The sequence below is a fragment of the Microtus oregoni genome, unplaced genomic scaffold (assembly GCF_018167655.1).
Source record: "Microtus oregoni isolate MIOR12 unplaced genomic scaffold, Mior012 000070F_ref0000104, whole genome shotgun sequence".
Taxonomy (NCBI): domain Eukaryota; kingdom Metazoa; phylum Chordata; class Mammalia; order Rodentia; family Cricetidae; genus Microtus; species Microtus oregoni.
The window spans coordinates 7,666,735-7,692,623 of record NW_024543977.1 but is presented as its reverse complement, the minus strand read 5'-3'; the positions used below and the strand labels follow the sequence as shown (position 1 = coordinate 7,692,623).

Sequence of the window (25,889 nt, the reverse complement as noted above, 5' to 3'; positions counted from 1 at the left end):
TTAATGGTTTTAGAATATGGACTTGAGTCCATTTTTTGTCTGAGGTGCAATGCTGACTCAGGACAATCTCAATGAACGGAAAATAATTTGCATACATGGGAGTTTTGTGTTTCCGTTTGTAAGTGTCCATGTCAGGTTTCTGTCTGGAGTTGCGTGGCCTGATTCAGTTTGACAGTTGACTTTTTCTAATAAGCAATCAGCCATCAAAAGGATACTTTACTTTTTAAAGAACGTAGTTACTTTGAGTTTTCCTTATTACTGCCTCCTCAGCTCTCCTAGCAAGGTGAGTGGCTGTACCTTGCCAGTCTCTGTGCTTCCTTCCCACTCACCACACTTCCTTGAGAGGGCTCCAGGCTGTCCAGCAGAGCTGTAAAATTGAGTTTTTCTATAATGCAGCCTTGACCTTGCTGGCCTGCGAGTGGCTTCCTACCGTGGCCAGGCTTCAGGAGAGGAGTTCACATGCTCTCATTTTCCTAAATCTGGTCCTATGGTTATAGTTAGAATCTGAAGAATCTTCTAAATCTGGGAAGACTGGGGAATAAGTTTTATATTAAAATCTAATGAGGCCTCACTGCATTCTCTCATGGAAGTGGCATAGAGATGATGTTCTCGTCTTCCACACATGTTGCAGATTTGTTTGCTGATATTAAAGGCAAGCACATAGGAAGACACATCCTTTCTTTTTTACATAGGCATGTATGATCTTTTATAACCTTATATACATATATTCAATATTTTATATTGCTATCATCTTATATGTATCATCTTATATGTGTGTATATATATATCATCTTTACATATCATCATATATGTAAATTCATCTATTGTGAACCTCAGAGCAAAAGCATGGGGAAGACAATGTGGGAATGCGCCGTGAGTCTAGCCTCTATGGTTAAGTGCAGTAGCAAATGCTCCCGAGTAGCAAGGTTATTGCTTCATTAATTTAATTTACAGAATTCTTATCTAAGCAAAGCTTGCAAGTTAGGGTTAAAGTCAAAGCCATCAAAATGAATCATTGAAAAGCAGTTGTCCTCAACTCAGAGCTTTACAAGTGGATTACTAGAAAGCTGGAGTGAATGTGACCCCCACTTCACAGAGGACTTTGTGAACTCAACAGTACAGCAAGTGTCAGGAAAGAGAGTAGTTTCTGAGGTGGCGGGAGGATCCTCTTTATAATTTTATAATTGAAATAAGCAACCATGGAAATGATGGTCTGTGTTCAGTTTGTGATTTCTCTCATCTGTCACATGTCAGACACTCCCCGTCTTCCTATGTCCATGGAGCTAGCTGTTAACAACAGCAGTGCGACACGTCTGTTGATTGACAGATTTGTTGATTGAGCACTGGGGAATAGGAGTGCTTCCATCTTTGCTTCTGTCTCAGTTCGGAGAGGAAAGCATGTGTATATCTTTTGGTGTGCAAATCTGACAACAGGCAATGAAAATATGATAGGCCAGAAAAAAAACTCATCTAATTAGGAACAGAACCTATGCAAAGGAAATGGTTTATGTTACTGTGAAAGCAAAAATGTGCCTTTAGTGTCAGATACATTGGTAAGACCTGGAGCGTTCGCCTTCTGCCCCTAGTGTAAACATGACTCCAAGACGCCTCTGGAAGTCATTACTCCGTTCTTATTTCATATGCATGCTCTGTTCTGGGGCTTGGTGCAGAACTTGATGGAAAGTTATTTTCTTTAAGTGACAGCTTGTTTACAGAAATTCCTTGAAATCTGGATGGTTATTGAAAAGACTGAAATAAATGTTGCCTGCAGCTGCCTGTAGCAGAGCTTCACCACACCTTCCAAAGTGATCCCATGCCTTGCTAGTAAATCATCTAACATCCATAAAGGTCATGGAGACGGCTCCCTTTGTAATATAAAATATTTATGTTTCTTTTGCAAAAAAACATACTGTGAATCATTTTGCTGTGTTTAGGTTGAGGGTACATACTAAATTATTCCAAAATTATGGGGGCCAAACGCCATTCCCTCCAAAAGTTTGTGCAATATCTATTTATCTGAGGGCAGATGACTGCTCTGGATAACCAGTGGCAGACTTCATCAAGTTAAGTCTAAGTAAACACAGCTGAACATAAGCAAGTTGGACTACAAGGATTTCTTGAGCTTTGCCAATAGCATATGACCTTGGAGAATGCTGGGTTTTTTTAACTACAGTCTGCTTTCAGTGGAAAAAAAATCTTTTTGCTTCAAATTAACAAGTGATAATTAGAAGCTTATTGTGTTCTAATTTTTAGATGCAAGTCAAGTGAACATGGGTACATGCACCAAGCAGAGCCGCCCTCCTAAGGAAAGCTGTCTCTAGTCAGGGAGCAGAATGCAGCCTGGATAACTAGCCAGCCAAAAAGAGTTTGAGAAGACAAAAGGGGAGGGGGATCATGTTCACTTGTTTCCTTAAAGTCTTTGTGCCATTTCAACAGATTAAAATTGTGGTTTCCAAGGGGCACTAGCAAATAAGATGTGTGTGTGTGTGTGTGTGTGTGTGTGTATTCATCCATGCACATGCTACAACATGCTTGTTGAGGTCAGAGAACAACTTTCAGAGTTGGTTTTCTCCATCAACCAGGTAGATCCTAGGGCTGGAACTCAGGTCATCAGCCTTGCTGAATTGTCTTGCTGGCCTTGTTTATTCTCTAAGAAGTACCTGGACTCGGCAGGAAAGGAACCAATAGTTCCCAGCAGAAATGCCCATCATTCCTATACACTTTCTATGATTTCCTTTTGTGAGCCTTTAAAGCAATAATACATATCTTTTTACAATCGCCAAAGATTGTCATCTTTTCACATAGAATGAAATCCAATATTGAAAAAATGTAAAGGCCCTTTGTGGCAGAAGATAAGTTCCTCGTGTCAAAGGTGGGATTTGAATGAGAACTGAGGTAAAGAGTAGATTGTCTCAAAACTTTTGGCCTGGATGTCAGCCAGATGGCCTTCTCTGTCTTTCCTTCATTTAGGGTAATGGTTTCTTTTTCCTTTACCCTTTGTATGTGTTTCCTCCTGAGAATAAATGCAGTATGTATGAAGGGTATGTGGCTAATACAGATTTTAAAATAATTCATTTTTCGAGATGTTGGTATTTTATACTTAAAATCACATGTTGAATAATAGTAGATGAACGTATGGAAAAATGTTTAGCTCTTTGTATTAATGTATTATTCTGCAGTTAAACCCTTTATTAATTATTCATTAATTTATCCATCCACCTTTCCCTGAATTTCCACACAGAAAACTTATTTGAAGATTATTTTCAAATATGTTGCTAAGTAGCACAACATCAGTTTGACTTCACATCATCATCGATTTCTAATGGTCCGTTTATACCTGCACTTGAAAATCAAGACACATCATATTCTGTATATTCAGGAATCAAACACCGCCCTGCTTGCTGTGGAGGGGACCCTAGCCATCTTCCTCTCCTGTTGAACTCGGAGAATGCCATTAACAATAATCCGTTCTCCACAGGCAGGGTCTTGAGAAACAATCTAGATCCCAGTTCCACTCAGTCATTTAACAGTCCCCAGTCTATCTCCATTCCTCCTTTCCAGCTGCACTGCTACTTCCAGGTACCTCCAACCCCGCCCTCTATCTCCCTTAGGTCCCTGCCGGGATCCTCCCTGACTCCTTGGTCTTACACCATACATAGCAAGAAGAATCTTCCAAATGTCCTTACTTGATCCCACTTAAATATCCATGGTGTCTCCTGGTACCTTGTATTGCACACAAAGCCATAACTTTTGGCTTTTGTTAATTCCTCTTGATTCAGTCTCAGCTGACTCTACTCATCTGTAATTCCAAGGAGAGATTCTTAAAGGAGTAATGGCATGGCACCTTCACCAAGCCCTTGTCTGCCTGTGTAGGTTCTCTGTCATCGTTTTCAGCCTAGTGACTCTCTTTTTCTGTACCTCAGTGACTGCTCTCATGCCTTTACTGTATCTTGGCACTTGGATAATGCCATCATTAGTTAGATATAAGGCATGAGGAGAGGAGACTGCTTGTTGTTTGGGGTTCTGTAGGGTGTTGTCCCTCTGCTACAAGAGAATCATCCCTTCATGTCCTCATTGTTCCATCCTTTCACAACTTTCTTAGCACTACCGTAAGTTTCTGTCCTTCATTTACCAAGTGGTCACCAGCTTTGGGATGAGATCCTTCTGTAATTATCATTGCTAAGGTCTGTCACCATGGCTGGTACACAGCCTGTGTTTGGTAAGTGTTTGCTGGGGGAAATCAATGAACCTGTGAGTAAGTAACCAAAGGGAGATCTGACGCACCTGAAAGATAAATTGGGGTCCAGTCTATTCATGCTGAAAACTGGGTCTTGGACTGTCAGAGAGCTTTTCTGAGTTGTATTTCCTACAATTGGAAATGGAAAGTTTTCCCCAGTGGCAGAAACTGAGTCTAGGGCCTTGCTCATGCCAGGCAAGTGCTCTGCCATTGTGAACCTTCAACCCAGGAATATGTTTAGTCATGTCAGCATTCACAAAAAGAAATTAAATAAATCATGTGATTATGATCACGAAGTATTGGGTTTTTTCTTCTGACATTTGTTGATGGAGGTTGTTTGTTCATTCCTGGTTGTGCAGACCCTAAACAATCACACAGGAACTATATTATTTGCAATACTCTTTAACAAATAGTTAAGCATATTGATAGCTAGCTCTTATATCTTAAGTTAACACATTTCTATTCACCTGTGTATCGCCACATAGTTGTGGCTTACCAGTAAGGTTCCATCTGGCATCTGTCTCCTGCATCTGTCTATTGAAGCAGCTCCACGACTTCTCCTTGACTCTGCCTACTCTCTCCTCCTCTCTCTGCTTGGAATTCCCACCTTGCCCTATTCTGCTAAGCTACTGGCTAAAACAGCTTTATTTATTAACCAATAAAAGCAACACATAGACAGAAGGACTTCTCACACCAGACACTCAACAAAAGACAATTTGATTTTCACTCAGACCAGTTCAAATTCATTATACTATGGTTATATATTTTCTACCAAAGCACCAAGCATCCAAAGATGGGAAAAAAATCCAAGGGAGGTCAAATGTTGTACCTATTAGTTAAGGTGACTGTCAGGTATATTTGATACTCCGTGCACTTCTACTGCAGTCAGAAAGTTCCTGAGAACTGGCTTAGCATAAAACAATGGCACAGCTAAAGTTGTTTAGTTTTGCGTATGAATTTTGCAAGGAAAGTACAGTACTGGATTGGATCATCATAAGAATTCTAAACCGCAGCTTTTAAAGGTGAGCATTCTCAAATCTACTCTCTCTCTCTTAGGCAAAGTCTTCATAGTTGAAACTTTCTCCAAATAATTCAGAATAGGACACATATTGGGGTATAGCTCAGTAGTAGAGTTGGCCAGCATTCGAGACGCCCTTTGTCCAACCTCTAGTGTTTTGTTTTGTTAAAGTACAGCTTTCTAACACACTGATTGAATGATGTGTGTGCAAGCTGCTGGTGCAAAGACTGCTTCAGGCATTAAACCAGATAGTGAACAACAGATTGGCCACTGCTACAGTCTGTTATTTAATGCACCGATTCTGTCACTGAAGATTCCTTCCTAATGTGTTGCATATTGCGGCTATTCAACAACTGAAGTGACCTTCTCCAGGCTGTTGCAAAACTGAAGCTGCCATAATTATGCATCATGCCCTTTTGAGAATTTTCCACACTGCAGCTGCCTAGACATAACATGGCTTAGACAATTCAAACACAAACTATGAAGAACTGTTGTGTTTTTTATTATCTGTTCCATTTCAAGATAAGTCTTCAACGGGCTTCAATTTTTGCTACAAAAACTAGCAAAGGCAAGTGTAGAATCACTTTTTATCATTCCTGGGTGCTCAGTGGCTCACAGACAGTATTTCTGATTTTCACAACCATCCTGGCAGTTTACTCTTCTTACTCCCTCTGTACACATTCATAAAGTGAGACTAGTGACTTTCCTAGATTCATTCTAACAATTTGGTTGCAGATTGCAAAGAAAACAAGTGTATTTTTTGAAGTTCCACTGTCTGGGAATGTTCAGCATCCAGGCCCTGGCATCTAGTGAGGATTGTCTTGGTGCACCATCCCATGGCAGAGTCCAGGAGGGCAAGAGTTTATGAGAGAGCAGAACGAAGGGATGAACACGTGTTTTCTGAAGAAGCCCACTCATTCATCCAGGAGAACCAAGTCCTTGAGACCTAATCACTATTTAAAGTCCCCTCCTCCCAGCAGTGCTGCATGAGCTTCCATAGTGGGACCCTGAGGGATCATTCCAACCACTGCAGTACTCAGCCCTTCGGCTCCAAATAATAATAGCTCACTCTTTTCAAAACCGAGCAACAGCCTGTGTAGGAACTACTCAGTCCTCTTTCACAGCTAACTATAGTATCTCAATTCCTCTACCCCACGCACATATCTTTAGGATCAACAGCTGCCAAGTTGGTTTCATGATTCTGTATGAACGTTCCCCAGGGAAAGATATGAACAAAGGTTTACTCATCCCAGGGTACTAACAAACCAAAGTAACAGTTTCACCAAAGTCCAACTCAGTGAATCAGTGAATTTATTAGCTCCAAATCGCAAATGTTAGGGGTGACTTAAAGGTGTTGGATGACCCTGAAAGCAACTGCATCATCAAAAAGTCTCACCCTAGCATGGATGATGACTTTTCCGTAGTTGCATAACTCTGTAGCTCCTCCTCTCCCTGAACTCACCCTCTATATTTCTGTCACCTCCCAAGGACACAGGATCATACTCAGACATACAGTTGGAAGGGAAACATAGGAAGGAATGGCTTGAATCTCCCCTCCAAAAAGGGGATTAAGGGACACCCCAACCCCTCCTTTTATAAGGAATATCAGTGGTTTGAATATTAAAAGTCTTTAAGAGTAATTGGGAGCTGTTCTGATTGCCATGTAAAGCCTGACACATTTAGAGGACAATGTTCTACAACAGAGGGCAGTTCTAGCCTCTTCCCCTCTTCAGAGACCTGATAGTGCCAGCTACTTCTCAGGGATGCCATAGAAAAGACAGATTAAAAGTAACCCTGTTGGGAGATGGCTCAGTTGGTAAGAGCGCTTGCTGCACAAGTGTGAAGACCTGAGTTTGAATCTCCGGGACTCATTAAAAAGCCCGAAGCTGATGAGTAGGCCTGTAACTCCAGGGGTTCAGAATGATACTGCCCCAAGAGAAGAGGTCAGAAAGCAATAGAACAGGACAGCTGATGTCCTCTGGCTTCCACGCACCTATGTGGGCATGTGTACCCATGTGTGGTATACACACACATACCACACACACAAATAAAAATTGCAAACATATTTTTAAAAAAAAAATTTACAGAGCCTTTTCTTCATGTCAGTAGAAAGGGAAACCATGCTTTATTCTTTGGAGAAAGGACCAAATTAAATATCCAACAGAGGGCAGCAAAAAGAGTTTACTTTGGTTTACAAAAGCTGATTATCCTTCCTAGAAAGAATTTGTGTTTGAAGATTCCATGTGGATTACTCTCTCTTACACTATTTTTCCATAGAAAATATAAGATAATAAAATAAAAGACCTATACAAATAAAATCCTTACCAACACTATAGTATAAAGCTGGGCCAAATAGGTTTGAGTTCAAAACACGAATGTAGACATTGCAACAGTCTATTACCATGACTACACCAATTAGAAGACTGTTGAGTAAGTATTCTGTAGTCTAATGATAGCTTGAATTCTTTGATTCTTAAATTTTTTTATTACTAATGATTTCTTGTATACAATATCATGGCATAGAAAAATTATAATAATAGATCATAAGTTATACAAAGAGGGTGGATTGTTTGCCACCCAGGGAACATTTTCCCTGTTCCCAATCTGCCCGTGTCTAAGCAAAGGCAAATGTGAACAGGTGTCTTTACCCTTCCTTGAATCTACAACCTTAAACCTTATAGAACTGCTAGAATTGCAACTCACACTAAAGCAAAATCATGGACACAATGTGTTGTGCCCAGCCTTAGACTGAGAACCCAATAATGGTTTTTCAAAATACCAAAGAAATGCTGCCGTGTGTTGCCACAGTTGAGAGAAGGCCAAGAAATCTCTGCATGGTTTGACTAAAAGCAGCAGCTTCTGATTGCTACATTGGTCTCCCACTAGGTCACCCTCTGCCTTCCATGTCAGGGCTTCTGAGGTACTTTTTCCTCAGAGCCATCAGTCCCAGAGATAGGAACCAGGGATCTGTCCTTTGGACACCCAACCCCTGCTGCTGGAGTTTAATTCTCTTGTTTACAAAATTCTATGAAAATGGACTATAGCCCTAAAAAGTGACAAAGGGGACTCAAGAGCAGTCTTGGCACCTCCATGGATGTGGGCAGCCTCACAAAGCCAACAACAGTGGAGCTCATAAGAGCAGGAGTCATAACACCACCGCCCCAACTCCAAACCACACCTGTCCAGGAAGCTCTGTTTCTGGTACATTGTCCAAGATGGACAGGCAGTCTTGGGAATGAGATGCTATCATCACCCATTTTACAGGTGAGAAATGCAAGCACAGTGTGTATAAGTAACTTGCCTGATATCACTTGCTTGGTGAGTCTGCTCATCATTTTCATGTGATCCCACATCAAATCCTGTGCCTTTCACAAATTATCACAAAGAATATTGTTTGTTTCCTATAAGATGCTTTTGCTGGGTCACCAGAATATAAAGTAAAGATGTTGGCTTCAAAGCCTGATGACCTGAGTTCAGTCTCCAACACACACATGGTAGAAGGCAAGAACTGTCTGCTACAAGTACTACTCTGACCTCCACATGCTTGCATGTAAACACACACACACATGTAATAACATTAAAAACTGTTTTATCTCTTCAAGACCAAATTGTTAGGTAAAATCAACTTACTTCCTACACTTCTTTTTTTTCTGTAGAAATTCTATGTATTCTAAATTTAGATGGTTATAGTGAAGTGAGCTCTATATGCCACTGTATTCAGTAGGTATTGCTTTGATTCAAATTCATATTTAATTTATTTGTAAAATAAAAATTGTACACATAGGGTACAATGTGATAATTGTACATTTAGAATGGAGTCAGTGTCTATTTTAGTTAAAATTTATTTTTATTTTTTAACTGGCACACAAAAACATAACAATTGTATATTTTTAGGGTGTACCACACACTGGTTTTGTTATTTACAAGGTGAGAAGGAAGGAACACAGTCAAACACGGCTGCAGCATCTGCCACCAACTGCTGGGTGCAGCCCATATAAGACATCTGCCACAGGAGTGCAGAGTGTGCTGCAGAAAGACCACTTGTTTGTTTCCCGCTGCCTGGCAGCTCAGGCTTGAAATAATCACACAGAAACTATTATTTTAAACACTGCTTGGCCCATTAGCTCTAACTTCTTATTGGCTTACATATTAATTTAAACATCTCCATTAATCTGTGGCAGTGGCTTACCGGGTAAAGTTCCCAGTGTCTGTCTCTGGTGGGGCTACATGGCTTCTCTCTGACTCTGCCTTCCTTCTCCCAGAATTTAGTTTAGTTTTTCTAAACTAATTCTGTTCTACTCTATCAGGCCAAGTCAGTTTCTTTATTAACCAATTGTATTCATAGCATACAGAGGGGAATCCCACATCACCTTCCCTTTTCTGTTTAAATAAGAAAGGTTTTAACTTTAATATAGAAAAATTACACACAACAAAACAGGTATCAAGCAAGAATTACAGTTACAACATTTATACCTAATTTATCATATCTAAGGAAAACTATAACTATGAATTCTTTGACTCCATCAAAAACTCCAGAAGGATATAATATTGTCTAAGTAAACAATAAGTTCATTGTAAACAATTTCCAAAACTCTAGAATTGATAGAGACATCTTGCTGCCTGGACAGTCACCCAAGTTCTTCTGTACCATTGGGGCATCCATCTTCAGCCTACAGCCCCATAGTATCCAGCAGACTTTTCCATGAAGCAGGAAATTTCAAAGATAGTTTCACCTATTTCTCTCTCCTACAGAATGTCTTTCAGACTTTCATAAAGCAGGAACCCTGAAGGATCGTCTCAACTTTAGGCAAGTTGAACAATCATTTCTTTGTGGGTCCTGCATGTCCAGTTTACCAAGTAGTCCAAGCAAGAGCAGTTTCTTGCCCAAATGGCTAACCAACTCCATAAGGAACCTCTTCAATGCCCATCTTCCTCTTGAAGTATCTTGGTATTGCCAGGAAATTATGATGTGTCTTACTGTCATGAAAAATTCTAAGTTCTTAAAACATTTTAAATACCATATTCTGAAGATCTCTGAAAGATTTGAAGAATATCTATCCAACTGAAATACATCTCTGTACATCTAGAAAATCTAACTAACATGATTACAAGCTTGACTATTATAGATGACTCTCTGTTTACCTATATTTCTTAATTATACATTGCATTTTTAAATGAGCTGGGTAAACACAATACATTAATTAATCAAATTGGCCTTAAATTTGTATCAATAAACAGAGATCCATACAAATGCAAATCTCTATAGAATATTCCCCTTTAAATGTAAACAAACATTTATAAACATTATTTGGGAACATGGGCATAGTTCTCTCTAAACTTCTTCCTGCTTTTTGTTGGGCAAAGTATTTTCTTTTGGGGGGTGTTTGTGGCAACCTGTCAGGGGTCTTGGTCCATCAAACCAATAGTCTGGAATGATTCCACAGGTTCTCATCTTCTGTGGAAACAAAAGAAGAACCTCTTTTCTAAAACAACATATCCTTAGACTCAAATTCTGAAATCAAAATACCTTTAAAGTATATATGTTGGTTTAGTTTAACAGTCTGTACAATGAAATATCTCTCTGTATTTGGCTCCTTCACAGTCAAAAAATTTAAAGAAAACACAATTATATACATAATCCAGACTCTGTGCATATATCATCTTTATGTGGCTTGTTTTTACTTTATTACTTTTTAATATTTATTTTATTGTCGTTACTCCTTTAATCTATGACTGTGTGTACTCTGTCTCTTTAAAGACTTTACCTTTATTAAAAAATCATTTACTTATTTTATAACTCTTTATACTCTGTTTTTCTCTCTCCCAAGCCTATGTACATTTTTTTTAAACACACTGTGTCTTATTTTGATGTCTTTTCCATCTGGATTTGTCTTTATTACATATCTGTAATTATTTTCTGACCAGAAGTGCTTCTAAAAATACTAAGTCCTTCTTATAAATTTAAGTGGTACCATTGCTAGGGGAAATACGGCACTGCCTGCATGCCCTGCCCAATCCAGCCTGGCAGAACTGTTTGCTGCCTCTGAGAGCCATGCTCACAGCCCCATTTTTAGGCACGCAGTCAGTCTATGTTGCCATTAAGCAAGTTGTAGCATATTGCTCACAAACCCCATTTAAATGCTCAGCCTCCTGAAAGAATCAGAGTTTGTGCTGGCAGCATGACTTAGGAAGCCACAATTTCAAAGCAGTGTAGCTTTTTTTCTGCTACCACTGAATCAAGAAAATCTTTCTTAAAGGAGCTATGATGTTAAGCTGTGCTTAACTCTGTTTTCTTTTTTCTTTTCTTTTCTTTTCTTTCCTTTTTTTGTGTGTGTGCCTAGAATTCCTTCCCAAAGTCGCTCAGGTTTTAAGTGGATTTTAGTTGCTTGTTTGTTTCCTGGCTGCTCAGCAGCTCAGACCTGAAATAATCACACAGAAACTATATTATTTAAAACACTGCTTGGCCCATTAGCTCTAGCTTCTTATTTGCTAGCTCTTACATATTAATTTAACCCATCTCCATTAATCTGTGTATTGCCACATGGCAGTGGCTTACTGGGTAAAGTTCCCAGGATCTGTCTCCAGTGGGCCTACATGCTCCTTTCTGACTCTGCCTTCCTTCTCCCAGCATTCAGTTTAGTTTTTCCCACGTAGCTCTGTTCTACTCTATCAGGCCAAGCCAGTTTCTTTATTAACCATGGTATTCATAGCATCCAGAGGGGAATCCCACAGCAGGAGTGACTCTCATCTGCATGGAGATGCTCATCCTTTTTTTCCTAGGGGCTTTCGTTTTCTGCCTGGCTTGGGATGTGTAGTCCTGGGAAAAATTTAGAATGGATCCCTCTAGCAAGACAGACTCAAGGTAGGAAGGATTTTTCAGTGTTCTTTTGGTCAAAATAGACCATAGAAGACCACTTAATAGAGGCTGTCTGACCTCTAGCCACAGCTATCACACAAAGACAAGGCAGTGGCCTCACCTTTATGCATGACTTCTTTTCACATCCATCCTTCAGAGTTACCAGAAACAATTCTGGGGAGAGTATCTACACAGCCCAGTGTGAGCATGAAGGTCAGAAGACAACCTCAGGGATAAGTCCTCATCTTCTGCTTTGAGACAGGGTTTCTGTGTTGTTTGCTGTTCTGTATAACAGACTGACTGGCTCTCAAGATCCTGGGAATTCTTCTGTCTCCATACCTCCTTTCTAGCCATAGGTGTGCTAGGATTACAGATGTGTGCTATTGCACCCATATTTACCTGGGAATCCTAATTCCAATCTTCATATTTGCATGGTAAATGGATTTTTGTATGGTCCTTCATTTTTCATTTCATGTGTACCTTCATTCCTGTTCAGACTTTACATACTGTTTCTAATTTAAAAACTGAAAAGACGAGACCCTAAAGGTCAAAATGCAGGAACAAAATGGTAGAGTAAATTCAGTTTTAAGATTCAAGTTTATCCAGAATGTTCACATGCATTTGGAATGTAGAAAGATTGGTGATAGAGTCCATCTTGTGTCAAAAATGTATTTTTTCTTCTGTAATAAATATAGCAGTTGAACTGTAAATATAGCACAACTGTCATTTGCTATTTTTCTGAAAGAGCCAATGACTGTGAATGCTGTCTTTTTATTGTGTCGTTTCTGGTGTTAATACAATCAGACAGGTTTAACCCCATGATCCTTCAGTCTGAAGTATCATTTCTGGAGATGGTGATGCAAGGAATTTGAACACTCTGGCAGCAGGCTGAGCCAACTCAAGATACACTGCAGTTCATATATCAGAGGAAAAATACTTTTTGATAGCTTTTCAGAGATACTGAAGAGTTTGAAAACGCACTGAGGGAGCCAGATGTTCCAGCCCCTTTCCAGATCATTACAAGTGAATATTTTTTTTTCCATTTAAAAGGTTTTTATTTTGCTAAAGGAAGCCATATAAGAAGTCTGTAGCCTAATACCATTCAGCTGTGTATTTAGTAAATGGCATTACCCTTCTAGAACTGCAAGGAACAGCAGTAAGCTTGCTTCTGCAGTGAACAGCCCTTGTGCTATGGAAGAGCACAGGGGATGAGGAGCAGTGTTAATAGGAGGGAATGAAATTAAGAGCAAACCAGTTTCAGAACCAGTTGCCCAATCTGTATGTAGAGTGGCTGCTTTTATAGACAGTGAGTGCTCCTGTAGCATGCAAGCACACAGAAGCAATTCATGCAGAGCTAGGAAGTCATTTTCTGAGACTTGGCTGGAAACCTAGCTTTCATACATGAAGCATTTTGGGTAGCATCTCCAATATTCCCCTTGAGAAAATGAAGTAACAAAACCCATCAGACACCCGAGGTCAGCAGCTCTTTAATGTGGCTCCAGGGCTCTTTGTCCTGGCATGCTGTAGTGTTCTGGTACAAAGAAAGCAAGAGCAACACCATCTTTGTCTTTGAAGATGATAGATTCTACACACTTGGTTCATTAATCTGAGTCGATGGGCTTTGCCTGGAGTTAAATATTCCCTCTTTACACAGAGGTTTTCATTTTAATCTCTAAACAGTACTGATTTTCTCAGTGACTACATTAAATGCTGCTTATAGATGGAAAATAATAAAGTGAGAGAGGAAGTTAGCATTTTAAAAATAAGGACCCTTATATGTATTTAAATCTCTTTTGATGTTTTACAAATATTGTCATGTGGTCTTTATAACCACCCTATGAATCTGTGATCCATTTCTAAATGAAAATGTAGAGACACAGAAAGTTACACAGCTGATGAGTCCTCAGATAGCTGTGCTATAAGGTGAGTCTAGGCTCTGCCTCTAAGTTACCTAGTGTCTTTGTGACCTCCTCTAGACCACCCTCATAGCTAATACAAGAGGTCAAGCAAAATGAGTATCCACCATCTCAGACCTTCTGGCTGATCACCCACCAGCTCCTCCCTCCCACAGACTGTATGCTAATCTTCAAAGCAAAGTTTCAGACTGGAAGCTTTTAACTTAGCAAGGGTGGAGCAACCTTGGAAGAGACAACTGTGCATCAAGAACACTCAAAATGGTTAGTGGAAGACTGAGAGTGAACAGAAACTGTATCATTGGGTGACACTCTGTATATTTTAGGAGGTTACTTTGAAGTCACAAATCCTGTTCCCTGCACTTTTAATGCACCAATCCAGATAGGTAAGAGCAGAATGGTCATGCATCCTAGAAGAAAAAAGACAACCAGGAATAATGGAGTGAGAGTAGTTGTGCATCCTACCAGCACAGTAGCACAGGGGACCGAACAAAGATCTGCGGCAAAATCCCATGTACTCTGCTGGAGTGAAAATTGATGAAAATCTATGATGGCTAGAGTCTGCCAGTAAGGGGCTGAGAAGCACATCTGTAGGGCGACCACAGCACTGGTGCTCCTGCAAGTAAAAGGATGCTGTGCATTGCTGTTAGTGACAATACTATGATCCCTGGAAGTTTTGACAAGTGTTCCCCATCCAGATAAAGAGCTCTTTACCATTGGCCCTGCATAGAGGAGTGCAGCTTCTAATTTTTATATTTTGATGTGACCCGAAGGGGATGATGCATTGACAGAAAGGCTGCTGAGGTGGGGATACTACAGATCCAGGACATCTGGGCATCATTAGCCTTAGCTGGAGCCAGCCCACATGAGAGGTAGCAGGAAGGAAAAGAATGTTGGGCCAGATGTGGGAGCCATGCTAAGGGAAACACTGGCTCAATTTTTGGAAAGATTTTTCCTCAAACTCTTAAATGATTTTGGAAGCCACCTAATAATGGCCCTGAGATGAATAATTTAGCTAGAGTATTGCAATGCGGGGTGGGGGTGGGGTGGAGAATCCATCCATAAAGATGAGATTGGTTTCATTTTCTAATTCTCACTAATTAGGTTTCCAGTGGGCCCCACCCCACTGCTGGCTCACAAAACCCAGACACCTCATGACTCTTCCAGAGGCAGCAGACTCGCTAGTGACCCAGTGTCACTCCTCCTTTTAGGGGAAAAACCCAAGTTTTAGGGAAAAGCTCTCTCAAAACTGTTAGAAGCAGCTTAGTCCTGAGGGATGAGTCTTAGACTGCTAGGTGTTTTCATTCTTTCGCTTCCTTTTTGGTCAAATATCATTTCAAATAATTTCCTTTGACTCTGTAAGAACTCCATCTGTCCCCGAGAGAGGATAACCACAATTTCTTCTGCAAGTGCTGGGACAATGGCTCTCCTGTGGTGATTTAGCAGTGATTCTGTCCAGCTTAGAGGAAAGTGATCACAAGGCTTAGGATGACATTCCTAAAACGTCATCCAATTAAAGCCTGGGGAATCTGTGGGAGCTTGTTTAGATTTCCTTTTCTGAGACTTGGACAGGTGCCTTGATCACAGACTAAGCCATAGGGATAGAAAGAAAGTTCTTGTTGTTCTTGTGTCCTTAGCCTACAGGCCTAGCAAAAAGTACAGAAAAAGACTTGAATAGTGTGTGCGTGTGTGTGTGTGTGTGTGTGTTCACTCATGTTTGGTATATTTAGGTTTCAGTAGTGCTGCAGATAAAAGCCAGGGCCTCATGCATGACAGGTGAACTTGTGTTTAACTCATGTCTGTTCCGTAATCACTGTAGCTAGTGATACATTAGACTCACCAGAGTCTCTAAAGGTCATTTGATCCAAAGAGATACCGGCATAATGGAATTCTGTAGCTGCAAACATGACCTTCAGTGTTAGCTGACTCAGAAGATGAGTTTTGTAGTCCCCACTTCCTGAGTGCCTTGCAAGTTGTTGGACCTTTTAAGCCCTAGTGTTATTTGTAAACAAAAGTGGTTATTGTTACCAGAGAACATTTAGAGAGTTCCTGGAATAATGGTTGACATAAGCACAGCAGTCAGTAAACATTAGCTCGTATTCTAATCACTTCTTCAACACTTGGGTTCTCTTTCTTCATATTCAAGTTTACACCGAATAGAGGAGGCTTTTGAGCTCATCTAAGATACTTGTGTTTCTCCCATGTTTTGCACATTAGGTAAATTCCAACAGTAAACTATTCTTTAGAATAGTTAAGGATAAGAAAAAGCAGAAGGGGTCTCTAAGACAGGTGCTGATGAGGCAGGAGTGATGGCCCAGTGGTTAAGAGCACTGACTGATTTCACAGAGGACCTAGTTTTGATTTCCAGCACCTGCATGGTGGCACACAACTGCCTAGAACTCCAGCTCCGGAGGACCTGAGACCTTCTTCTGGTCTCTTCAGGTGCCAGGCACACACATGATACACAGGCATGAATGCAAGAAAAATCCAATACACACAAAATAATTACTTTTAAAAACTACATGTCTAGAATATCCTGTTTAAAACAGATAAGCAGTAATCCCTTAGAAGGCCGTCTGCCCTGTCCTGGTTTGGTTTCTGTTGCTGTGGTAAACATGATGACCAAAAGTAGTCTGGGAAGGAAAGGGTTTATTTCATCTTACAGATCAAGGGAAGACAAAGTAGGAGATGAAGGCTTCCTAGAGGCAGGAACTGAAGCAGACACCATGAAGGAGTACCGGTTCCTACCTTGCTGTCCAAGTTGCTCAACTTGTTTTCTCATATACCCCAGGATCACCTAAATAAGGGTGGCACCACTCACAGTAGACTGGGCTCTCCCACATCAATCATCAACCAAGAAAATGCCCATTGGATATGCACACCCACAAGGCAATCTGATACAGGCAATTCCTCAGCTGATGGTCCCTCTTCCCAGATGACTCTAGTTTGTGTCAAGTTGACAAAACTAACCAGTGCACAAATGTTACTATTCGGTCTAAATATCCTATCTTAATTCTGTTTCACACCCTTGCCCAGGTTTTCCATGGGACCATTACTTTCTTTTTTAAGAATATGTGAATACTAAATTCATTTAATTTTGTCTACAAAAAGCAGAATAAAAATCACCACTTGATTTGATCGATTAGCAGTGAGAGCAAAAGCATTAATGTGCAATTTATGTATACTAAATGTTTTTCTTTCTCTAGAAATTACTCAGAATGAAACCTAATCATTGGGAGACTAAATCTGGAAAGATCTCAAATTGCGATAAGGAAAAGTCACAATTAGAGGGCATGCTTTCTACACCAGTGCTCATACATGCTAGTTGTATAGTCTTATGATCCAGAACCTTTTAGTTTTAGGGATCAATAAATATTATGGCATACTCTTTCCCTATTGCATTACTTTCTTATTAGTTAAAAATAAGAATAGCTATTTTTAAAAAATTACATGTATTTATTCATGTGTATTCAGGTGGGGGTGGGGAGCATCAGTGCCACAGTACAATGTTGTGAAGGTCGGAGGAAAACCCCCCGAGAGTCTGTTTTCCTTTGCCCTATGAGTTCTGGGTTCTACGTCAGGCTGTTAAACTTGATGGTAAGCAGCTTTACCACCTGAGCCGTGTTGCTGGCCCAGAGCTCTTCCTACAGAGGCCATGTGTGTGTGTATGGGTCGGCCCAGGCAGGTATCCTAATGTGGGGAAATGGGCACCCTAAGCATTGCAATGGGATGAGAATAATGGGTGCTGCTGCTTTTTTATAATGTCCTGTTGTACTGAGCAGGTGGTGTTGCATGTCCTCAAGGATATTGTCTCTCCATCCTGCTTGTTGGATCTTGTTCTTTTCACCCATAGCCCCAACCCTGTGAAAACCAGAAGCTGGTCTGGTGTCCCGTGTTTCTGGGATGCACACACTTAACTAAACCTTGGCTATTCTCAGCAGCTCTCATGAGAGATGGCTGCCAAACTCACTGCTTGTGAAAGCCTGGTATTCAGACATTGGGGATTTTTGGCTTGCTTTAGACCCTTGACATACACCCCAAAGTTTTAGTTTTTCTGCAGGGACATGAGGCCGGTGTGACAGGTGAGGTAGATGCTGTGTTCCATTATCTTAGAATATAAACCACAGCTTCCTCTCTCCACTTACCTAGTCCAAGTTGCCTGCTTTGCTGAACGATTTTCATGTTTCTCTTTCATTCTCCCTGCTTCCTATATTCTGCAGGAATGTCTTTCGCTCCTTCCATTTTAATTTAAAGAAATGTCTGTCATGCGACTTTCACGTTCCTTAATTTGAAAAATAGTCATAAGCTTAATCTTCCTTCCTTTTATTTACGTGGCAGGGACATAAGTACTCTTGCGTGAAACACTGAACAAAACAGTTCCAATTTGAGGATTTATTCATTAAACTTGAAAAATATATCACAGAGGAGAAATATTTGGCCATACTTTTCTCACTTTCTAGGCCTGCAGATGTTAGAAATTAGTAAGCTTCTGGTGGCTTTCATGAAAGCTGAAAGGGTCCTTGACTATTGAGCCCTGTGCTTAGACAGCCTGAATTGCCATGCAACTGAGTTTTTCATGTAATTGTTTCTTTGCTTAATTTTCTAAGGAAACACTCATCCAAACAGGATAACCCTACCTTAAGTTTCAACATGCTTTGAGTTTTACAGCATTTAAGATTTTCCTAACTGCCCACTCTTTTTTTCTTTCCTTTTCTTTTTTGGTTTAAAACAGGCTCTTTTGGCTGATTCAATAAGCAGTCCCTGCCAACCAGTTGCTTTTATGGTAATTGACAGCGTAGCTGATTTTTAGAGTCTTAGAACCTAAAAGGGCATTTTAGCTTAGACTTTGGGGAAGCTGAGCCAGCTACTTGCAGAGGGAGGTACCGCTGAGCCTGCTGTTGACGGTCAGAGCCTGCTCTGTGTGCATGCTCATATCACTGCGCCCAGGAGCCTGCAACATACCTGTAGTCTGGGCCTCTGCTTCTTCTGACTCTCAGAACTATGCATTCTGCACCTTTACTTCTCCTGCCTGGAACATCTGGCACTCCGAAAGATCAACTCTCATGTGTGAGCAAAAGTGACCTGAGCATCATGACTGCTGGTGATGGGGGACAACATCCCCAAGGTTCCTGAAGTACTGAGTATGGACTGAAAGGACAGCTAGTTCAAATGAAAAGGGGAAAGCAAGTATTTGCTTTGAAGGAAAAAAAAAACGCAGGAAAGAAATCATAGCATTTAGTAGCACCATCCAGTGTTAGCTGGGGATTATAAGCTTGCTGAGTTGTCCTCAAATGGTGTCAGTCTCTAAAATAGCTGGGATGTCCCCAAATCCCAGCTCAGCACAATAAATAGAAGTCCCCAAACTAGCAGATCTTTAGAGTTCTTACTTTCCAGAAAATGCACAAACGTTTCCAAGAAGAAGGAGGTTATTTGTGAATTTCCTTCTGTTGTTCATCTGCGAACTTGACTCCTCAGGGGTGGGTCTGGATCAAAATAGCCTTTTCACACTAGGAAGCCCCAGGAATATCCACACAAAAGCATCTATGCTTTAAGCTTAAGAGACCCTAGATGCAGAGAAGCTTCCAAGTGTTGACAGTCAGCTTTTGCAACTGGTCTGAAATCCTCAAGAGTGCACTTTAGGACAGTTTTCGCCTTGATAGAAATGCAAGATGTCTCCCAGCTGTACCATCTTATGCAGCTCTGTCTCTGTCTTCAGACCCAGTCCTACCTGAGGACACCGAGTACACCCACGTGTCTTAAATAAAGTGTAAAGTTCCCTCTTGAGACTCGTGCACAGAATAGCATCGTAAGGTCTGCTGAAAAACAAACAAACAGGGCCTAGTGAAATGGCTTATTGGATAAAAGTGCTTGCCGTGCAAGCCAAAAAACATATGTTCAAATCTTCAGGACTCATGTAAAAGCTAGGCTTTTAGTAGGAGCATCTGTAAAACCAGTGCTTCCATGGGGAGATAGGAGATAGAGACAGAAGAAACCTTGGGAACTGGAGGAACCAGCTAGTCAGCTATACAGGACAGTGAACAGCAATTCTGCTTTGAACAAGGCAGAACCAGCAACTGAAGTTGCCCTGTGATGGCTCCCTGTGCTCTATGCACCATAAACACACACATTCACACCTACAAATGTGCACATGTGTACAGACTCACTGTACACACATGTATACATACACAAGGTGGGGGGGAGAAACTAATAACTAATTAGAATGCCCAAACAAGGATTTGAGTGATAGTTTTACACATAAGAGATATTTTTAGAGGCACATTCATTTCCAAGTAAGTAGAATTTAATAATTTCACGTCTGCTGCTGGAATCTCCTCTCTCCCTGGCTTGACTAAGGAGCATCCACAGTGGTGCCAGCAACATCTAGCTACTCTGGGGGCTGCAGAACATTAAGCTTCCTCCTCATCTAGAGGAACCCCACATCCCTCTACATGCAGGCGACGTCACTACATGTCTGTCAGCTACAAGCTCTCTGCTTTTCCGCAGTCACCACCCTCCACTGTTCCAGTCCCTTCACCTGTGGGAAGTGGTTCAGCTGTGAGCCTGAGCATCAGAATGTGGTCTTTTCTTATTTCTCTGATGTCTGTAAGTTCATGGAACTTACTCTGCTTTTGAAAAATCTTTCCATTGACTAAACATCCAATAACCAATTGCTTCACTTTTGGCAACAGTTGTGGGAAAAATTGAGCAAAGACCAAAATATTAATTTTCTCTCTGTGTCTCTCTCCTCTCCCCTCTTCCAGCCCTCGGCTCGCTCCTCTCTCGCTGTAAAATGCCCAGTGTTGCCAGTTTTCCTGCCCAGAGGCCTTGACTGGCCTCTGCTCTGATTCATCTTGGCCCTGTCATTAGTGAGTGAAAACAGATACCAGAGGAGATTTGTTGTCACCAGATAGATATACACCCCAGCACAAAGTCACTAAAGCTGAAGAGTTTAGGATGGAGACCCCGAGAGGGCTCAGTGGCTGAACGCACCTGCCACCTTACCTCACAAGATGGCTTTGATCCTGGGACTCACATGGTGGAAGGAAAGGACAAATTCCTGTCCTCTGATCTCTGTACATGTGGCTCACACATACACACACCGTCGTTAGTGTATAAATGTGATTTTTTAAAAAAAAAATTAAAGCAACAACCAAAGAGGCTTGACTCATAGAAAGTTTCTATAAATCAGGATTATTGAGTTCTGCAGGCTAAAAATTATTGCTGTTTTATTTCATGTACATGAGTGACTTTCTAACCTCAAATTATCCAACATGGCAGGGTGAGCCTCTTAACTGTCCCGGCCAACCCAGCCGGGTCAGAAGATCCCAGGCTGACTGCACTCCAGACCCAAGCATTCTCCCCAAACCCTGTGAAATGTCTCACCCCTCAAGCTTGAGTCTCAGCAAAACGCAGAATATTAAGGTTGGGGAAGCCTCAGCAGCTTCTAGGAAAGTCCTATTTTGTAGTTGAAGAAAAGCAATCTGCCTTACGTAGTATGGTAATGTGTGGTAGTTGCTAATAGGCAAAAACAGAACAAGCCCATTGAGCGGCCCATTACAGTCAGTGCTCCTCCATGCACAGCCCTTCCCACGAAAGCTCAACTTCCTACAGCAAATTAATCCTTCTTGCCTTGATAACTACTGGAATCTGTTTTTAAAAAAAAAAAAAAAAAGAAAGAAAGAAAGAAAACTAATTTTCAGCCATCTTTCCGATTAAATTTTATTCTTGGCAATTAATGAAGGAATCCTAAGAACTGGTGGGGTGGCTCCGTGTTCAAGAGCAGTTTTTGCTCGTCCAGAGCACCTGCATTTGGTTCCCAGCACCCGCCGCTGGTGACAGACACAACTGCCTGTAACTCCAGCCGGGGGTGGAGATCTGCTGCCCTCTTCTGGCCTCCGTGGGCAGCTGCACACGTCTCTGTCTTTCACACACACATGCGAGAGAGCTAAAAATACAATAAATCTTTTTAAAGAAGTCCCAGAGACAAATAACTGAACTTGTGAATGTGTGCTTCTCTTTGCAGACACTCTGGACAACGGCTGGAATAAAGGTGGCAGGTGAGCAAAACAAGTTTCCTTTGCCGTTGGTGCCTTGCTGTGATACTGTCTCCAGTGCACACAGCAGCGGGTTTGATCCTTTCTCTTCTCTTTCGCTCACATGCAGTGCGGCTAACAGACGGGGCCCGAGCAAGGATGACACGTACTGGAAAGAGATCAATGCAGCTATGGCCCTAACTAACCTCGCCCAGGGAAAAGACGAAGTACAAGGGACCACCAGCTGCATCATCCAGAAGTCTTCCCACATAGCAGAAGTAAAGACAGTCAAGCTGCCTCTGGCTCAGCGCTTCTAGTGTGGCCAGGGGTGCTGCTGAGCATGTCAGTGTTTTTTGTTTTTTTACCCAAAATCCTCATCTTAAGAGCCAAAGCAGGTGTGAAGAGGACTCCCAGCCAAACCTCCTAAGTTCAGCTATCCTAAATATACCAGTTGCTTCTATAAAAAGACACATAAATTATAAAAAAGTCATTTTAATCAAAAACATTAACTTATTTTATGTTACTGAAACTATGCATCTGTGTCGCCATTACGGTAAGTGCCTTGCTTCCCTGAGATAAGCTCCAACGTGGGCGCAGTGAAGAGCTGTGCCTCAAACAGCCAACATCGACCCTTGCTGGACCACATGGTTCCAAACCGGTGCAGGACCGAAGCCAGAATCGCTGAAAGCCCTTGAAATGAATCCAATCACTCACGCACTGAAACTTGGAAATCTGTTCAACCCTGGTGAAGTGCTTTTTTCTTTTTCTTTTTTTTTTCTTCTTCTTCTCCCATGAATGCCTATAGGGCTAGAAATTGTTCTTTGTGCTTTCCAGGGTGACAGTGAGAATTTTATGTGTGGGTTTTGTTAGTATATCTGATACGTGAGCAGCTTCCAAAATGAAAGGTGCAGCCGGCTCACTTGATGTGAACGGCTCACGTGATGTATACGTTTAAGAAGAGACACTTTCAAACTAGTAATTACAGCATGCTGTAATCAGAAATTATTTTCCCGATCACTGTGGAAAGCATCCCAATGCCCTTTAAAACTAATTTGGATTTTTCTTTTTCGAAGTTTTGCAAAGAGCCTTATTATATAAATCGCTGAATTTTGTTCCTGTGCAAAATTAAACCTGTAGTTTAGTTTTAGGACATGATCTTGCTTGCATTGGTCAGTGTTCCTTTGTGGTGGAGACTGGCTTTCAAATGGAGTAACTAAGCTTTTTATTTGGTTTATTTCAAGTCACGATTCTAATGGACAATTTGTATTGCAACAAGAACAAGAAAATGAAGGGAAAATATCTGTATGTGGATATACATATATGCAGAAAATTGATTTTTAAAATTTGAAACATATGGGAAACAAAACAGGAACAGTCTCTGGTTTGTGCCAAGTAGGACATTCAAGTAAAATGTAAATGAAGTCTTGCATTGAAAGAAAGAACATTTTGTTTCTAACTGACACTACCACTGAGTGGAAACAGTCACTATCAAAGGAAAAGAGCGTCCTTGCCATTAAACATCCTAACCAGCTTGGGAACACTCGAAACCTACAGAAATGTGGAGACCCCCGAGCAGAGCAAAGCAAATGTCCAAGAGCAAAGTGAAAAGATGCCTAGTTTGGAGTGGGATTTTTTTTCTGGGTATGTAATCTAGTTCTTAGATTTTTTTTTTTTTGACTGGAAAGCACTTTTGCCAAATGTGAATGACATTCAGTAACATGGCATGTGCTGAAATCTTTCTTTATTTTACAAAAAGCTTTTACAAGTCAAAGGTTGCTCTTTGCTGCTGAGTGGACATGACTGCCTGGATGGCCATTGTAAGACACTTTTTCATGTATCATAGCCTTGTGGGGTGGGGTATCTAGTGTAATGAAGATCATTTGATATGGAAATATTTTGTATGTATTTTTACTGTTTTCTTAAGCGCAGTCTGCAGTAGCAGGAAGCCCGAGGTGAGGTGTTTACATGATGACCGTATGAGTGAATGAAGTATTGGCTTCTGCTACTGCATCCTCAGTACTCTCAGACCCAGGGTGCAAAGTGGCAGCCACCACAACGCCTCTGCCCAGACATGAGTGTGGCAGTGAAAGACAAGGACAAATACTTCACTCTTTTTCATACTATTATAAGTTATTCTGGTATTAAATATTTTAATAAAAGTGTTTTTGTTTTACCATGTTGCAATTATAAAAATGAATGCTGGTTGTATTTTATTTGAAATTGTCATGTTATATTTTTCCATCTTTTGGGAAAAAAAATCAGTGAATTTGTTCTGTATTATGAACACAAACCAATGACAGGACACATGATTTCTTTCAATTACCAAAGCTTGGAGTCCAGCCTGTACACACTTCAAAAAAACGTATCATTAGCATATCCCCAGCAATGTCTCCAATTACAGTTACTTTTAACTTATTCTTTTTCTTTCATTGCTGTTGTCTGAATTGTCTGGAACTCAGAGACCCCTTCACCCCTTAAAAGCACCTTAAACAACACTGAGCCAGCAGCCGAAAGGCTAACACATAATTTATATTGAAGAGAGAGACTCGCCTTCTTTTTATCTTACAATTGTATTTTAATAAAATTACTCACTGTCGGGAGTTCTTGACAGATTTAAAATAAAATTTCATTTCTAGACTTCAGTGATCATATGGGTTTTGTTTGCCTTTGAAAGCTGGCCAGTGGGAGGAAGCAGTAGACAGGAGCGGCTCGCATGTGGGTCATGGAATGGGGTGTGCTATAGTTGGATCAAGTTTGAATTCTTTCACTTGAGGCCACCAACCCACCTGTTAAGACCCAAGGACAAGAGCCCAACAGAGACTGTTCAAATACTGAATTGCACTGAATTCTTTTTTTCCATAGATAATACAATAGCAATCTTTTTCTGTGTTTGTTCATTCGTGGATTTTAATTATCTCATAAAATGTTCTTATTAGCATATAATATAATGGGCTTCATCATGTCATTTGCATACTTATATGTTTTTATACTGGGTTCAACAGCACCTCCATTCATTACTGTGTGTTCTATACGGGAGAGAAGCTTGGCTTGGAAGCCAGGCAGATCTGCATCGCCTGCTAGCTCTGTCCACCCCCACCATGACTGCAAGATCCAGACTCAATGTTCAGAGTTTTTATATGCAAAATATGAGGAAGGAGCTAGCCCTGGTAGACTTTGTGAAAAAAGTTGAAAGAATGGATGATACATAGAATACAGGAACCAGCAAGATATCTCAATGGGAAAAGACTTTGTTACCAAATCTGACAAGATTTTGCTCTCCAGAACCCACATAGTAGAAGGATAAAATTTACCCCTGTAAGTTGTCCTTTCATCTCCACACTCCTGAAGTGAAATAAACAAATACGAACTATTAAGATGCCTACTACAATAGCTGACAAATCACCACTCAGTAAGTGGAAAACACTACCACATAATTTGTCCATGTGATGTTTGTGTAGAGGATGAAAGTGTAGGTGGAATAGGAGACACAAATACCTTGACAGAAATCTCGAAGCATGGAAAACTCTGACTTGAAGGATGGCAGTGGTGATGTTGGTACCAGCGTTAGATATGCTCATTGGCATCACTTTGAACTGCTACACCAAAGCAGGAAGTAGAGCAAAAGCGAGGGAAACAAACACACCAAAGACAAGTGCACTTACTGGTGCCCTTCACTGGGGTGACAAGGACTGCTTTTCCTTCTGCCCCCTCTCCACACTGCTCAAGGCGACCAAACTCGACCTCATGTCTGTGTTCCCTGCATGCTCTAAATAGCAGTGTTTAACACACAACGCCGCTGGCCACAGTCCTCTTTTTAAATTCATCCAGCTCA

General features: G+C 40.9%; 1 protein-coding gene across 3 annotated transcripts in view; it reads left to right on the top strand.

The window, feature by feature from the left end:
- Window positions 1-24,903, top strand: part of Mkx (mohawk homeobox) — a 67,463-nt gene extending 42,560 nt beyond the window's left edge. For all 3 annotated transcript variants that reach the window (XM_041641545.1, XM_041641547.1, XM_041641546.1), the window contains exons 6-7: window positions 22,048-22,081; window positions 22,188-24,903. In XM_041641545.1, coding sequence (XP_041497479.1) covers window positions 22,048-22,081; window positions 22,188-22,374 — 221 coding nt within the window. In that variant the 3' untranslated portion in view covers window positions 22,375-24,903. The remainder of the gene's footprint in view (window positions 1-22,047; window positions 22,082-22,187) is intronic.
- The last annotated feature ends 986 nt before the right edge of the window (window positions 24,904-25,889 follow it).